This window comes from Camarhynchus parvulus, chromosome 4 (genome assembly GCF_901933205.1).
Source record: "Camarhynchus parvulus chromosome 4, STF_HiC, whole genome shotgun sequence".
In the NCBI taxonomy this organism is placed as follows: domain Eukaryota; kingdom Metazoa; phylum Chordata; class Aves; order Passeriformes; family Thraupidae; genus Camarhynchus; species Camarhynchus parvulus.
This window is the reverse complement of record NC_044574.1, coordinates 64,281,131-64,297,199: the sequence shown is the minus strand read 5'-3', so window position 1 is coordinate 64,297,199 and position 16,069 is coordinate 64,281,131. Positions and strand designations below refer to the sequence as shown.

General features: G+C 39.8%; 1 protein-coding gene across 3 annotated transcripts in view; it reads left to right on the top strand.

Moving 5' to 3' along the window:
- The window catches only part of PRDM5 (PR/SET domain 5), a 62,567-nt gene that overhangs the window by 11,921 nt on the left and 34,577 nt on the right, over window positions 1–16,069 (top strand). For 2 of the 3 annotated variants that reach the window (XM_030947284.1, XM_030947283.1), the window contains exons 4-10: window positions 4,064–4,247; window positions 4,983–5,157; window positions 5,879–5,971; window positions 6,240–6,361; window positions 8,080–8,159; window positions 11,475–11,559; window positions 12,838–12,995. In XM_030947284.1, coding sequence (XP_030803144.1) covers window positions 4,064–4,247; window positions 4,983–5,157; window positions 5,879–5,971; window positions 6,240–6,361; window positions 8,080–8,159; window positions 11,475–11,559; window positions 12,838–12,995 — 897 coding nt within the window. The remainder of the gene's footprint in view (window positions 1–4,063; window positions 4,248–4,982; window positions 5,158–5,878; window positions 5,972–6,239; window positions 6,362–8,079; window positions 8,160–11,474; window positions 11,560–12,837; window positions 12,996–16,069) is intronic. The other variant, XM_030947285.1, reaches the window with a different exon arrangement.

Sequence of the window (16,069 nt, the reverse complement as noted above, 5' to 3'; positions counted from 1 at the left end):
AGCTCATTTTTTCATTTTTATAGTTGCCATTTGCAGCACTCTCTGGTCCTGAGTTCCACTGCTTTAATTATGTTGAAATATACTTCTGTTTTTCTTCTAGACACTCCTTAATTTCACTTGATTTCCTAGTTCTGGTATAACAGTGAATAGTTACTTTATTTTTCTGTGCCATCTTTGATTTTATGGAATTCTATTCTATCCTTTCACTCTTACTTGACAGCTCGTCTCTCAAGCTGGAGAGTTTATTCTGTTTAATTGCTCATTTTTGGAAGTGTTCTGTGACCTTACAGGATACAACAGAGACAGGGATACCTTTCCATCCAGCTGTTGTTCTTTTAGAGATTATTAAAGAAATTAGCTATCTGCTTTTTTTTTAACAGCTCAGTTTCACAGTAAATCAATTTCCACTCCCACATAAATAAGAATTACATGACTGTGCATTTTTTTTCTCAAAATGTATACTTTACAAAATGTTGTTTCAGGCCAACTTAAGGTATTTGCTGATGTAATCCAAACTGGAAAACAATCAGGAAAAGGAGAATTATTTATCAGCATTTCTTAAAATGACTGTTCTGCTTTTTCATAATGAGATGACTTTCTTCCCCCAGGATTAGCCTGTGTGTCCCTGACAAAATAATTATAGTTTATTTTGAGGCCAGACAAAAAAATTTTGGTTTTTCTATGCCAAGAAAGCCGAAGTTTGTTGCTGATGAAATTTGTTGTCCTCCTTATGGCAGCAGACATGAGGGGCTCTCATACAGGAGGTGTGATTAGCACCTTGTCAGGGCACAGTCATTGTCAGCAAAGGCAAAGTAAGGCTCACAAGAGAGACCAGTGGGAACAATTCATGTTCTTTCCAGTAAACGACCTGAACTTCTAAACAGGAGTTTTAATGGAATATCCAGTGCATGCCAGTGGGTTTCTTTATAAGGAAAATGATAGAAATGAATAAAAATTTGCTAAATTATCTCACAGGGTTTTTTAAGACTTTAAAGCCTATCCTAATACAGAGTGTTCAGATGGAAAAATATTCTAGGCTTCATTGGGAGCTATTACTGAAAACTGGAGCATGGAGAAATGCCAGAATTGCTGTAGTAGTTTAGCCTTGTGTTCTGTTCAGTGTCACATTTGTGTCTCAGAGGTTTTCTGCCTTGCCATGCAATCTAATAGCATAGGAATAGATCAGGAGAGAGAGCTGAGGCTTCTGGATCTTGTGTGTGTGTGTGGTTCAGGTGCTGTATTTTAGATGAGGTATAATCTGAATTCTGGGCTGTGTGTGGGTGTGTGTGAAATCATCTCCATGCATTTCCTGCATTGCAGTTTCTGCCCTCAGACATTGCCTGTGTTGGTTTTGCCTCTGCCAGACTTGACATCCTGGGGCTGCAGGGGAGGACTGAGAAAGGCAATGTGCATGTTTGGAGAGGTAGCCAGGGAGAGCTGGCAGAGCAGGTAGGCTGAAGAACTGGTTTGCTGCCAGGAAATCAGATACAGAGGGAAATCAGGTAACACTCTGATGGCACAGAGACAAAGTGGGTAAGGGTTAGGAAGGCTGGGATGGAGCCAGCTGTTGAGGTTCTGAAGGGTGGAAAAGCCTCCCTCAGGTAACACAAGACTGTGCTGCTTCCTCCTCCTGTGTTCTGAATTTTCAGGAGTGATGACTTAAGTGTTTTCTGCTTTTGATTAAAGTGTGATGGGCTGTCAGTGGTCCTGTGTTCCCTCTTACAAAGCAGATATGAAGATATTTAACTGTGTGGAAAAGCCAAGAGTCTGCATGGAAGATTCCTGTAGTGGACCAAAAAGGAGATAGCAAGGGCTGTTGGGCCTGGAAAACTGTATTTGCTGAGCAGATCTGTGTGGCTTATAGTGTAAAAGAGGACAGTGAGGGCAGAGGTGAGAAAAACATAATTGAATAATAAACCAGGGATAACAGGAAGGGAGGTTGTGGTGTCACCATGATGAGCAAGCACTTGGAGTTTTCTCCCAAGGACAGTTGTGGTTTGCTTCAGATGAATGTTAGGAAAACAGTCAGCACATGGGCAGGTGGAATGGCTGCAGATGTGTTCTTAGAAACAGAGGGATTATTAAAATAATTTAAAAGACTGTTTACTGTGTCTGCATGCACGTAGATTAATGTGATTCATACAGGTACTGCTGGTGGGGGGAGAGAGATGTAAATTCTTTTGTGGTTTCTGGAGAGCTTCCATTGCTTTCACTCAAAATGCTGCCTTGAGGAGCTACTACAGCTAGTGGGTATATCTTGATTGATTAGCTCTCTGAATACCTGGCTGTTTGCATTTGTTTGGATGGAAAAGCCAAACAAATTAACCTTGGAGGAGAAAGGAGTTTAGATTGGGCTGGTACCAAAGCTAATTTCTTTCTAATGCAAATGTAACCCAGAGCACTCAAACATTGACAGCTCCTAGTACGTGGGGCTTTATTTTTGTTTGGGATACATGTCTTTTTTTATTTCCAAATTTTGAAAATCTTTTATTTTTAAAATTCTTTCCATTATTATTTTTGGTAATCCAATAATAGAGATGTGCTTCCCTTCATGAGGTTGTCTTCCTTTTAGAGTCAGGTTGTTCTAAACAGTGGTGTATTAGAGATTTACCCCAATGGTTTTATCCTGTCTATGTGGAGACTGAGTGTAGAAAGACCTTCTACTTTTCCTCATGTCAAGAGGATTTGTTTTGACTTTAGACTGTACTAAATTAAGGGTTTCTGCAACTTGACAGAGACATATGAAACCCAGCAACTTGTAGATGTGTACAGAGGTTAGGTTGGTGTGCTGATAGATATCTGGACTGCAGAATAGATCTCGAGAAAAAAAATTCATAATCTTTTGTTTTCCAATGCTGCTGTTGTGATAAGGGCAGAAAAGTGGTGCATCCTTGAAAATAGCAGCTCTATCCAGTCTGCCACTCCTGTGTGACAGTATCTTGTGTAAAATATAACAGACCACCTGCAGCTCAGGGAATGCTACACCCCTGTTGGCAGTTTAAATTAATCTTAGTGTATTACAAAAATTAAAAATCATCATCTTGTCCTTGCTCAAGGAAGCTTGTTACAAAATGTATGGCTAGGTGCAGGGCAAAGAAGCTTCAGTTAACTTTTCTGGGTGTTACTCAGATAAAATTTAAGATTTATGATAGAACTGGGAGTCTTCATTGCATAGAAATGAGTCTCCTTCAGTGCTTTGGGCAGTACCAAAAACGGTTCACATATAGAAAGAAGAAAAGGTATCTCTGTCTCACAGAATATCAGTTTAGGGGACAGATGTGCAGATTGCTCCCCGCACCCCCTAGTGCTAGCCTTGGTAACTTTAATTAAGTAGTGTCAAAGCCCAAAGTTGTTAGTTTATATAGCTACTTGGAAGCTTGTCCAGGCATTATCAAGAAGCTTTTGGAGCTTTTTGTTTTGTAGTTTGTGCTGTCGTGCAGAATGGGGCTGTATCCTGTGGCCTTTTGTGGGTCCTCACTGATTTAAACCAGCACAGGGTTTAAAGTGCATTTTCCAAATGTGCCTACTAATTTGATAGTGAGGATAACTGACCAGGGGTGAAAGCCCGTTGGAGAAGGCTGGGAATCTTGAGGAGAGGGAGAAAGAGAAAATAACACTATGTAAACATGCTGCTGAAAGCTGTGATAGAATTCCTGCAGTCCGCTGGGGAGAGAGATAAAGCTGTGCTGGTGATCTCAATTTTGCTGTTTTTCTAATCCTGAAATATTTCATTTTCAAACCCTGAAGTTCTTGTCAAGTGGAGTGTGGCAGGAAAGGACTTTAATGCCATCTCCACCTTGCTCTAAGCTACAGGGAATAGTGGAAAAGCCTCACAGGTGAGGCAGGGGAATATTCCCAAAACAGCAGAATACAAATGCACCCTATCATGCAGCCACTCTGGGAATGAAGTCTTTAGCAAGGCTGTTGTAGGATTGTGCTTCCTGAGGAGTGGAGCCAACCCTTCCACGGTTGAGGGATAATATTAGTTTAGGGTTTCATACTTGTCCAGATTTTTGTTTTTCTGACATAATTGTTTATTGCTTCTACTTCCTGTTTGCAACAGGAGGGAGAAAATATTTTCTATCTGGCTGTGGAAGATATTGAAACAGACACAGAACTTCTGATTGGGTACTTGGACAGTGACATGGAAGAAGAGGAGGAGGAGGAGGAAGAAGTAACTGTTATCCAGGAAGATGAAGACAGTGGCAGCATTAAAGAAGTTCAGCCAGCTGGTGAAAAAATTGCAGGTGAGCAATATGTAAAACATAGGGTAACTTGAGAGCTTGAAAGTGGTGATGAAGAAAGAGAACACCAACTGTATAGGACTGGGGAACTGAAAAGTCCCTGGGGTTGAATCTGAGTTCTTGCATTATTTTTATCTCTTTTTTTTTTTGGGTTTGGGTTGAACTTCTTTGCCTTATAAGGAGCAGCAAGTCTTGTGTATTACTGAGTGAATGAGAGAGCCTGGATTTCTTAAATAGTAACCATTAATTTTTGAACTGAAGACAGAGTTTGTTTCACCTGACACATGGGCTTATGAATGCAGAGCTTTTGCTCTAAGAGGAGCAGTTTCTTTCTTACTTAAGAGAGAGAAATGAACCTTCCCATAGTGCTATTCAGCCAATCCTAAGGTGTGTAGGAAAAGGAAGTGAGCTGAGCTGTCTGGGGAATTCTCCGCATCTTTGCCAAAGAAGAAGATGAATTCATAAACTCGTAACTGCATTGGGGTTCTGATTGAGTTGAATGACTGATTTGGGCCAACAGTCTAAGTCACACCCATCTTAACACTTCCCATCCATTTTCAGTAATGCTGGTGGTAATCCACTTGAGATAGGCTGTCTGTAACCCTTTCAGAGACACTGTTTTTTCTGAGTTTCATGCCACCCTTTTGCATAATCTGTTTCTGGCAGAGAGTCTCTCTTAATGTAACCAAAAAACCTGGGACCTGCTCCTTTACATTGGTTTTGCTTCCCATCATGCAGATCCCCTCACCTGTAAACAGGACCATGCATGCCCAAATTGTGAATCCAGTTTTGCCAGCCAGGAGATCCTAGCTGAGCATCTGCAGACTTTGCACCAAAAACCCAGCGAGGAAAAGGAATTTAAGTGCCGAAATTGTGGAAAGAAATTCCCTGTTAAGCAAGCTCTACAAAGACAGTGAGTAGAAACTGCAGTGTTTTTCAGGGATCATTTAAATCAATTTCATTCAATCTTTTGCTTCTCTTGACCTAATCACAAGCTAGGCTTTAATTTTTATGCATCTGTATTTATACCCTTACCCTCTGCTTTAATCTTTTAATGTCTTAATTTCTCATATTTGTTGTAGAATTCAATGGGAATTGGAAAAATATTGACAATTTTTTGTGTGTTTAAGTCATACACTGGAGACCAGACCAGAGCAACAGTTTGGTGCAGCATTACTGGTCTCCATCAGTGGAATATTTAGTAGTTTAGGAGGTGTCATTTTCAAGCTGTGGATGCTGGTACAGAATTAAAGTAAGATTTAAGGAAAATAAAAGGAAAACCAGTGCTTTATGTTCACTTAATTAAATATTTGCATGATAGAAAAACAAAAATGGAAACATGAAAGATGTAAGTTTTAAGAAAATGTCTTTGTTGTCCTTGAGAGTATAAATATGCAGGTTTGTCACTAGAGTCATATATCTTAGAATTATGCTTCTGCACAGAAACATAACTGGTTTTTTTTGTTTCTATATGGATATTCTTACAATTAGATAGATATATTACTTTTTATTATACATTTAATTACAGATTGTAAACCTACTTTTTGTAAAGGTATATGTAGTTTATAGTTACTGCAAGCCTAAGTTGTAGAATGTTGCCCTTACTTTGTTTTTTCCCTTTTTTTGTCTCTTAGTGTCCTTCAGTGCACAGAGAATATCAGCCCAGGAGACTCCTCAAGAAGTTTCCAGTGCTCTGTTTGCAATACTGCCTTCAGCTCGGAATCGAGGTTTTGTGTCCGAGTTACAGGACTGCTGTCGTGTCCTTGCTGGCCTCCCTTTGCATGTTAGCTTTCCAAAAGCTTGGTAGTGTTTGGGAATCCTAACAGGGCAAGGAGTCAAATGCTTTCATTCCTCTCTGCTGTAAGTAATGCATGAGGCGGCCTTGGAACTCTGCAGCGCAGCATGTGTTCAGCTCTGAGTGCTTGCTACAGCTCTGGTTTCTGGAGACACTGCCTGATGTGGGGTTTTTTCCCCTCTCTTTGTTATCCCATGTAGTTATGAGCAGCACAAGGAGGCATGCAGAGGGGATGCCAGGTTCATATGCAAGGCAGATAGCTGTGGGAAGAGGTTCAAGAGCAAGGATGCCCTGAAAAAACACAAAGAAAATGTTCACAGTGGTAAGAAAGAGTTTAATGTTCCTTCAGAAAAAATCCCCACTGACGTGTTCCTAGCCTTAAATTTGCAAATCAGAGTAAACATTGTCTTTGATTTCTTTTTTAATGGATTTGTTTGTATCAAATAGAAAATTAAGAAGTAACTTAATTGCAAGAGTTACTATTCCTCTTCCCGCCCCAGGAGAAATTCCTGTAGGCCATATGAATCATTAGTCTCCTGCAGAAAATGTAATAGGAATCTTGAGAAGTTTGAACTAGGCAAAGAGTAGATGAAGCAAAATGTTTCAGGAGTGAGGAAAATCAACCACTGGCACAGTAAATGGTGAGTTCTTGATTTTTTGACATTTTCAGGACACAGTAGGTTGTCTTTTCTTTGCCTAATCAAACGATTAAGCTTGATGAGGATTTCATAAAATCCTGTAGCTTCTGTTTTGCAGGAAGCCAGACCAGAGCATCCACAGGTCCTCTTAGGCCCTGGTGTTTTCATATCTGTCTGCTGTGAGTAGTTTTCACTGAAATGTCACCCTCTTCTCATGGAAGGGCAGAACACTGCTCTCAGGTCCACAGCACAGATCCCAATTCTGGCATTCTGCACTCTGTTTGTGTGTCCCCTCTCCTTGTCAAAGGAATACCTTTATGTGTGGGGACAACAGAATTCCAGAGTGCACAGAAAACAGTTTTCAGTTGATGGTGACAGCACTGAGATGCTTTTTAAGATTTTCAGTCTCTTTCTGCTGCCAAACTCTTGCAGTGTAGAGAAACCTTTCTGTAATATTCTTACAAAAATTATCTCCTTTTTTTAGCATCAGTAATAAATTTTTTCATCTATGAACACTGTTATGTTTAGGCTTAGTTTTTGTCAGTTATGTAGTGGTATATGAATTCCTCATTGAAGGACTAAGTGTATTCCAGTATTATGTGTCTACTTGTGTATATAAATACTTGTCATAAGTTTTATAAGTTTTTACTTTTATAATGTTTCTGCTGTTCAGTGTAGTATGGATGTGTTTTACCTAAGCTAGGAACTATCTTCCATGGGCATCTTAAATTAAAAACAAAGAATTAGGTTTATTTGTGGAGTACTAGAAAGAATCTCTAAAGGTAAGTAATAGATAAACTCAATTAAGTGGTCTGTGACTTTTTAAAGCAGCTGTGAAAAGGGAAGGAAAATGTCTGGTAGCTGACCTATAGCTTGTTTTGTAATTTGCATTTTAGAAAAGATTTGAATTCATGATCTGGTCCTAATATGATTGCCCTGTTTCATTCAGCTAAAGACCATTTATGATATTTTACATAGTAGGATGCTTAATGCTTTCTAAATAAACAAAAATAGGAAATGGTTTTGACTTAATTTTGAGGGTTTTTTTGTCACTGCTGCACTAACTCCTGTATTGATTTCTGGATGAAACGAGTTGCCAAGTGAGCTGTTCTCAGTTGTGAACTGTGCTCTTCATGTGGGATTGGTGGTGTATGATAACATCTATTTGAAAGGTTTTTTTCTTTATTGTTCTGGTTTTCTTAATTTACATTCCACCAGTGACTGGTTTGTTGGACACCCACTGAGAACTTCTGATACGGAGTGCTTTGAAGATGGCATACAAATGTAAAAATCTTATGTCAGTCAAATGACCTGTGAAATGTCACAGGCTCAGTGGAAATATTTAGGTTCTTTCTTAGCACTTCCTCTGTAAGATGTTGGTGGTATTTTGTTTCTGTTTCAGGAAATTCTAGGAAGAAGCTGACGTGTTCAGTGTGCAATAAGAAATGTTCCTCAGCAGCAAATCTCCAGGAGCATCGAAAGGTCAGTGAGATGAAGGCTGGTTCACAGCAGGTGCTGACTTCCCTGAGATGTGAGGCTGTGCTGCTCATGTCACTTGAAAGCTGCTGTAATGCAAGCCTTTGGGTGATCTCTTTCATGCTTACAAAGCCAACCTGGTTTAGTGTGGCTATTTGCTTTTGTAGTCACACTTGCTCAAGCCAAATATCCCCCTAAAGTTTTCATGTATCTCTTCCCAAATGCTAATATGTCACTCCAGCATTAAGTCACAGTTGCCTGCTGTTCTTCAGCGTTCTTAAAGTGTGTTATGTAACCATGGCATACATACAGACCATAAAATAGGTTCATGAGCCTTCAGTTTTTCTACAAAATACAGTAGTTTTCTTATTGCTTTTTGAAATACCACTTAGGGGAGTTACTTCTATTGTAGTTATGCAGTAGTAAAAAAAATTCTTCCTCAAACGCAAATTTGAATGTATTTTTTTAATGCACATAATCTTTTATAACCAGAAGAGGAGGGGTTAACAGTTAGAAAAGCATCTATTGGAAATAAGGGTGTTCATGTAGAAATACAGATGGACCATGAATATGAGATTCTGAATCCATTATACCCAGAGGAAGTCCCTGCAAGATTAATTTGATAAATCACTAAAACCCAGGAGAATCTGTTTTTGCAAAAAGCTGCATTGTACTGTTTATCAGATTAACTGTAAGTCTTTAGTAATACCCTGGTTATAACCTGAATCCATTGAGGATATAAATGATATCAATTAAAATATGTTGTTGCAAAGGAAATGGTGGGGCCCCTCCTTTTTAATTTGTTTTTCTCCTTGCTTGTGTTAGTATGCCCTGCACTTCTTGTCTAATAGGGCCATATTTTGTTATACTGGTGTTCCTTGCCACATGTTATTACAAGTTTTACACATTGGCACAGGTCTTGCATATCAAGTCTTTAAAATGCAAAATGTTCTGGTTAGAGTGTCCATTTTATTAAATGTTTGTTCTGTTTAGGTAGTTGTAGTTCTGGGCAGACATTGTGACTCACAAGTTTCTCAAATATGTTATCAGTTGAGCACTTACCTAAAGAATCACCATGAAGATTTTGTGCATAAAACATTCTTTGCTCTTTTTGATTGGTTTTTCTTTTAAAACATCCAGAAAATGGCTATTCCAGACTTACACACTTATATCAGAGAGTGAAGGAGATTGCACATAGTAGTACTCACACTGTTTGTTTGAATTAATCTCTTTATGTAGGAAGAGGGGCAGGATCATCAGCATTGGCAAAAACATTTGTACAGGCAGTAAGACCAGTATGAAAATAATAGGTAAAACCAGGAGAAAAAGACACATTTCTTTTCCTCCCACCCATTTCAATGTAAAGAAATAAAAGCAGAGAATAAAAAGGTAAAATATAACAGAAAATAAGCCCAAACAGCAGAAAAAGTCTGACAAAGACAGAGAAAGGAGGTAAAGTGGATGGATATAGGAGATGGATGCATGTTTACTTTCTGAAGACATGGTCATTCACATCTGTAGCTTTCATGTCAAAGTTAAACCCATTTTTAGCTTTGTGTGTCTTGTGCACTGCTTGTGCCTTAACTGTCTAACTGTATTCTGATACTGAGTTCTGCTGTCTGAGTAAAATGCAAAGTACAGTCACTCAACAGTGATAATAATGAGGAGGAAAGTGAGGGGACTGTTAATCTTACTGATGCAGATTCCTGCTAAATGATTCCTTTCAATATAAGGATCTCATGTTTTGGATTTGAATTATTCACAGGAAGTCATATTTCAAAGTGAGCAGATATGTGTGAGTAGCACAGGCTGCCAGGCCTCTCCGCTGATGCTCCACTGTAATGGAAAGGGGAGAAACACTCAAGCAAATCTCAGGGTTGCTGGTTTCTTTTCCCAGTCAGAGTTGATAGTGCTGCACTTCCAGTGTTTGTAGGTGGGCTGGAGGAGTCTCTCTTTTCCTGGCTGTACAGCTGTGGACTGAGCTTCTGACTCTTAATGTAATGGTAAATGAACACACTCTTAATGTGTTCATGGTAAAGCAGCTCATTCTTCTTTTAAGAAAGAAGATTAAGGACACCTCGGAGTGTAGGGCAGTCAGGCTTTTTGGATTTGGAATTGCAGGCTTTGTGTGTTATGGTTAAGACTGGTGCTGGTGCCTTTCTGGATTTCTCAGCAGATTTCTTACATGGACCTGTACAGTTCCAGTCAGCTCTAGTGCTGTCTGCCAAGGGACCAAAGCAGGGTAGATCCTGTAGGTGCACAGTTTGTGGTGATTGGGAATGGGGCTGCAGCTGAGCCTAATCCCCAATGTGCTGCAGCTGTGCAGGACAGGTGAGCAGCATTGAAGGGAAGGAGTGCCCAGGGGCACTGACCAACCACCAAAGGGACCAGAGGGCACACAGGTGCAGTGCATCAACAGGAGGGGATAAAAGGCTGGGCTGAAAAACAATAAAGTGCTGGTCCTTGAAGTCTTTTTTAGTGTTAGTCATGCTTCCACCATCAAGATCCTATTTTGGCCAGAGTTTGAGAGTGTGTATGAAGAGTCCTAGAGTCTCTCAACTTTTTAAAATTTGTAGAGCCAGACTTCCTGCAAAATTGGCGTGAGTAGAGTCGCACTTAAAAATCTTCTTTGCTTTCCAACCCCTGACCCCCTTTTTTTTTTTACCTGCCAGTTCCAAGCATCTCTTTTGGGTTAATTTCTGACCTTTTTGTTTAACACTGAACAGTGTCTTATTCTGCTGGGCAATCGTTATTTTTTATTTACCAGTCAACTGCCTCCTGTTTTTCCAGCATTTAGTCCTAAATGCTGTAATGTGCTGTGATGTTGAAAAAACTGTATTTGTAGTTTGAGACAATGCTGCCCCTCCGCTGTCTGGCCTCTAAAAGCTTTTAAGAGAAACAGTCCTGCAAAGGTGTGATAGTACTTGTTTTTTAAAATTCTGACAGAAGCTATGAAGTGGTTTCTGTGTATTTTTACACCTAGCTTGACTAGAAGAAAATGTCCTGACAAGTTAGTCTGCATTTGGTTTTTTAATGCTTTCCTAATAAATTTTGCATGGCTCTGGTAGATAGAAACACAGGTTATACAAACTTGCAGTATAGTTGTAATGATGATTTTTTGTTGGCAGTTACGAATTTTTACTTTTTGGGAGATGATGTTTTCCAGCAAGGGACAAGTAAGGGTGCAATCACAGAATATTCTGGAGTATTAGTATATCCACTGGCTAATAAGTAACTCTATTCTGTTAGAGAATTTATATCTGTGTAAGTGTTATGGTCTTGTTTTAGACACACATTTGATTATCATAAAACATTTTGCAGGTCCATGAGATCTTTGAGTGTCAAGAATGTGACAAGAAATTCATTTCGGCGAACCAGCTGAAGCGCCACATGATAACTCATTCAGGTAATGTACAGAAATGCACAGAGCTCTGTGTGTGTGGATATGTATTTCATGTATGTGGAGTTTACCTGGATTAGTTTCTTATGGACGGCTTCATGAAATCTCTGCTATCTAAGTTGGGCAAGCCAGTCTCAGGTTCCAAGGAAACTGTCTAAGGCAGCCTTTCCAAGCCTTCCAAAATTCCAAGTGATGTGGTGTAGTCCTCTTTCTACTGCTGCTTTGTCTCAGGCTGTTTTGTCCTGCTAGCTGGGCTAGATGAGGTCAGTGAGCTGGAGTGGGGCAAAAGGTTGCTACATGGCAGAGACAGGAGGTGAAAAACCAGTGCCTGAGGTTTTCTGCTGAGGAGAAGAGGCTGAGAGCTGGGTGCGCTGTCAGTGATCTACACACTGTGCTACACACTGTGTTTTCCTGTTTATCTGTGTATGTGTTAGTGGGCTCATAGCTTCTGGTCAGAGGAGAGCAGCTCATGGGCCACCCCATCCACGGACCACCCACAAAGGTTCCCTTGTGCCAGCACGAGTCCACTGTGAGCAGGGAGTGTCCCATCTCTGGGTTTGGCAGTGTGGCACAAGGTGGCTCTGCCAGGATATCTGGCCACAGCAAATCCAGCATTTTCTGTGTCCCTCACCAGTGATTAGAAACATCAAGCAACACAATGGAAACACAAACATTGTTCTGTCAAATGCATTAGCATTTAAACAAATGCAGATTTTTACAGCTGCACAGGCTTAGAGTCGAACTATTTTCTTGGTATCAGTCCACAGCAAAAGCTCATTTCTTGTAACATAATCTTTATCTCAGAGGCTCCTGGCTTTCTTTTGACACTTTTGGATGAGCATTAGTACAGTTAAGTTGCAGTCACCAGTTGAAGCATAAAGGCTTTTTGCGTAGGAACTTTTGGGTTTGGAAGCTAATATGTATATTGTTAATTAAGTTTTAAAACATTTAAACTGTCATGGCCTCTTTCACATTTGTAATCTGGAAACACAGTTTTCCTCTTTGAAGTCATTCTCTTTTGATTTAAGCTAATTAATCAGAGTTTAGTTTTAGCAATGAGTATTGCAAAGAATGTGCCAATTTCTTGAGATACACCATGGCTCATCTTTTGTGAAGTGACTTAACTGTCTAACATAAAGGGCATTAGGTGTCTTTCTAATTGGTTTAATCTTAATTGGGTTGACTTAATTGCAGAAATCTCTCTGAGGAGATGACTGTCTCTGGCTTTCATCTTCTCCCCCTGTATAAACAGGAGATTAAATGTCCCCCACTCATTTTCTGCAGAAAAACGCCCCTACACCTGCGAGGTTTGCAATAAGTCCTTCAAACGACTTGATCAAGTGACTGCACACAAAATAATACACAGTGAAGATAAACCTTATAAATGCAAGCTTTGTGGAAAGGGATTTGCCCACAGAAATGTTTACAAGAATCACAAGAAGGTAAAGCACTCTGCTGTTGTTGTTTACAGGTCTGCCAGCCTCAGATTTGCAGATTTTTTTTTTCTTTTAAGTGGTTCATCATTAAGCTCTGCCATGCTTATAAACATGGGATTAAAGTATTGGAGAATGTAGTTTTAGTGTTCTTTGTTATATCCAAAATTTCAAAAGGCTGAACCAATTCTAGTAAACAAAAAAAGTCAAGTAAGGAGAAGTAAAGCATAGTTGCTTGGTTAAAAGCATCAAATAAATCCCATTTCGACTTTTTTAATTTTTTTTTAATTTTTTGCTTTGCTTTGGTTGTGGTTTTTTGGTTTTTTTTTTTTAGTACTAGATTACCAAGTTAATGTCACTGATTTAAAGATGTCTTCAAATACTTTTTTTTTAATAATGGAATTGAATAAAACTATGTGTAGTCCTGTTGCAGTCATTGTTGGACTTAGCAGCAGATGCTTTCAAACTACACTAAATTTGAACTTGGTGCAATGTTCACATATTTAAACAACATCAGAAGAAATGTTACCTGAAAAATAGACTCACAAAGGGATGTTCTGCTGTGTTGAAGCTCAAATCTGCTTGGCCTAATTTCTGTAATGCCTGTCATTAGTTTTAACCTGGGTTTGCCATTTCTAATGGCAAGGCTCTATCCAGGACTGCTGTTTCAGAATTACAGGACTGTAAAAAGAAAAAAACCCTAACCTGATATAGCCATACCTCCAAGCCTTTCACAGTGTGGCTCATGTTATGTTCCATCTGGGAATTTGGCACAGGATCTTTGCACCATCTCTTGCACTTGCAGCCATAAATCATGTAAGAGCAATAATAATGCCTCTCACGGGATGAATTGGTGATGACTGTCTAAAACAAGAAAGCATGTAGCAGCCTGCTGAAGGACAAGATTATCTCCCATTCATTATATTTTATGGTCTAGACTTTAAGGAAATTCAACAGAACCTTGCAGATTGGATATATTCTAAGAAAAATGTATAAAATATTACCTAGAAAGATAGCTCTGTATTTGAAATGAATACTTTTTACATGCTTCCTGATGTTAGCTAGCCATTGATGACTGGTAGGGAGTTTGAGTTGGAGATGGACTTCAGGATTAAGTATGAAGGAGTAAACACTTTGACCCAATTCTGTGTTTAAAGCAGCATTGCCACCAGCATAACCAAGGATTAGAGAGTCCACTTAATGGGAAAAATATTAAAATTTAGACAGCTTTAGTGGGTACCAAATTTTGATGGAATTCCTTAAAGCATTTTGGAATGCTGGTTTCCTGGACCTGTTTGCACCTAATACTGGCTGTAAATCAACCCTGCTCTATATTGAGAGAAACTTGTTCCTGTGTTTGCATAAAGATTACCCAAACAGCTGTGACTGTTCCCCCATCCACATGTAGGTCTCTAAATTCACTTGCTGGGTGAAGAAGTGAACAGGAGAGGCAGGAGGATGGCCTGACGTGGATGGCCTGAGTTGCATTTTGAGACACACCTCCCTCCATTGAGGGAAACAATAGGAGGAAAGGGAGCAGCAGCAGAGGAGAGTCTGGGTGTGTGTGTACTCAAGCCATTTGTACAATACAACTCGAAGATGTGGTGGTTTGGAAGGCTGAAATAATTTAGAGTGCCATGATTTTGGGGAGGCTATGCCTGGGGAAAGAGGACAGTGGTTCTCTTGCTTGTTCACAGGAATGCTGATCCAGGAACAGTGTAAATGTAAAACTTAATTGTGAATTGTACTTCTATGTATTTCTTCAGCTTATGTTTATAATGATTTTTAGATATGTGTTTCCTGTAAGATGTCTTCCTAGGTTTATTTTCTTCTGGAGGAGGAGAATTGAATTCTAAATAATTTCAGGGTCCTTTTCTGAGTTTCAGGATTAAGTTACTGGGCTGGTAGCAGGGAGCATAGATACCTGTAGTAGGAATGATGGGTATAGGAGTTAAAACCACTTAAATCAACAGCAATTAATAGAAAACACATTTAAATTTGATAGCAACATGCTTAAAAAACCTTGGGATTTTGCAGCAGGCTTGCATCCATTTTATATATAAGAGAGTACAGATACATTTTGTGCCTTTGAATGCTTGATTCGTGTTTTAGATGGAAACTTGTTGCTTTTGTTTCTGTAATTCCTGTGTATGTGGGGGGGTTAACTTGATTTCATGTTGGAATTCTCAGAATAAAAATGGCTCCCACAACACGTGTTTTATAACATCTTTCAGATGTGGATGTCTGTGGGGTCATTTCAAAAGTGCAGAAGGAGATTAGTTCCTCTCATTTCAGAGGATTTCAGTGGGAGATACAGTGGAGTTGCCAGGAGCCTATCTGCTCTGTTCAGTGGAGCAATGGGATATGAACTTTAACTTAGCACTTGTTGTGCTCTTAGAGCTGCACATGTGAGGCAGGAACTGTGGTACCTCTGTGATCTGCTGCTCCTGCAAGCAGGTGCTGCACTGCTCTGCATAGGTGCATGTGCAAGCTGGCTTTGCCACTTCCTTGGAGGTGTCCAGGCTGGGAAGTGTTCTGAGGTATGGAACCAGCTCAGATGTCCTCTGTGAAAGCTCAGGCTGGGACTTGAATGATCTTAAATGATGTGACTTAAATACAGTTCCATTTCTGTGACATGGCAAGAGAGCAGTGTCTGAAAGGAGGAGGCAGAAAGGGATTGTGCTGCAGATGAAAGTGGTCACCTTTCATGCAGGTTAGACTGGATGAGGGTGCATGTTCTGAGCCATGTAATGCAGATTACCGCCATACAGGAGATGGTTTTGCTCCATCTGTTCCTTTGTTGCTGTGTACAGAGGATGAGTTCAGAGAACAAAATATGAGGACATGACAGTCGGCAGAAATAGGTCATCAGACGCAGGATTTTAAAGGGTTTATGGCTAATCCAGGGTTGTTTGGTCCTGGGGAGCATAATGATTTGAAACAACTGTATTCCATCAGTTTATCTGTTGGGAATAAGTAGCCTTGGGCTGGGCTTAAGCCTCCACAGATGCTGTGGTAGGAAAGGCTGCCATGAAATGCTGCATGAGAGCCCATCCTCAGTTGCTGGGATGATCTGTGTACCC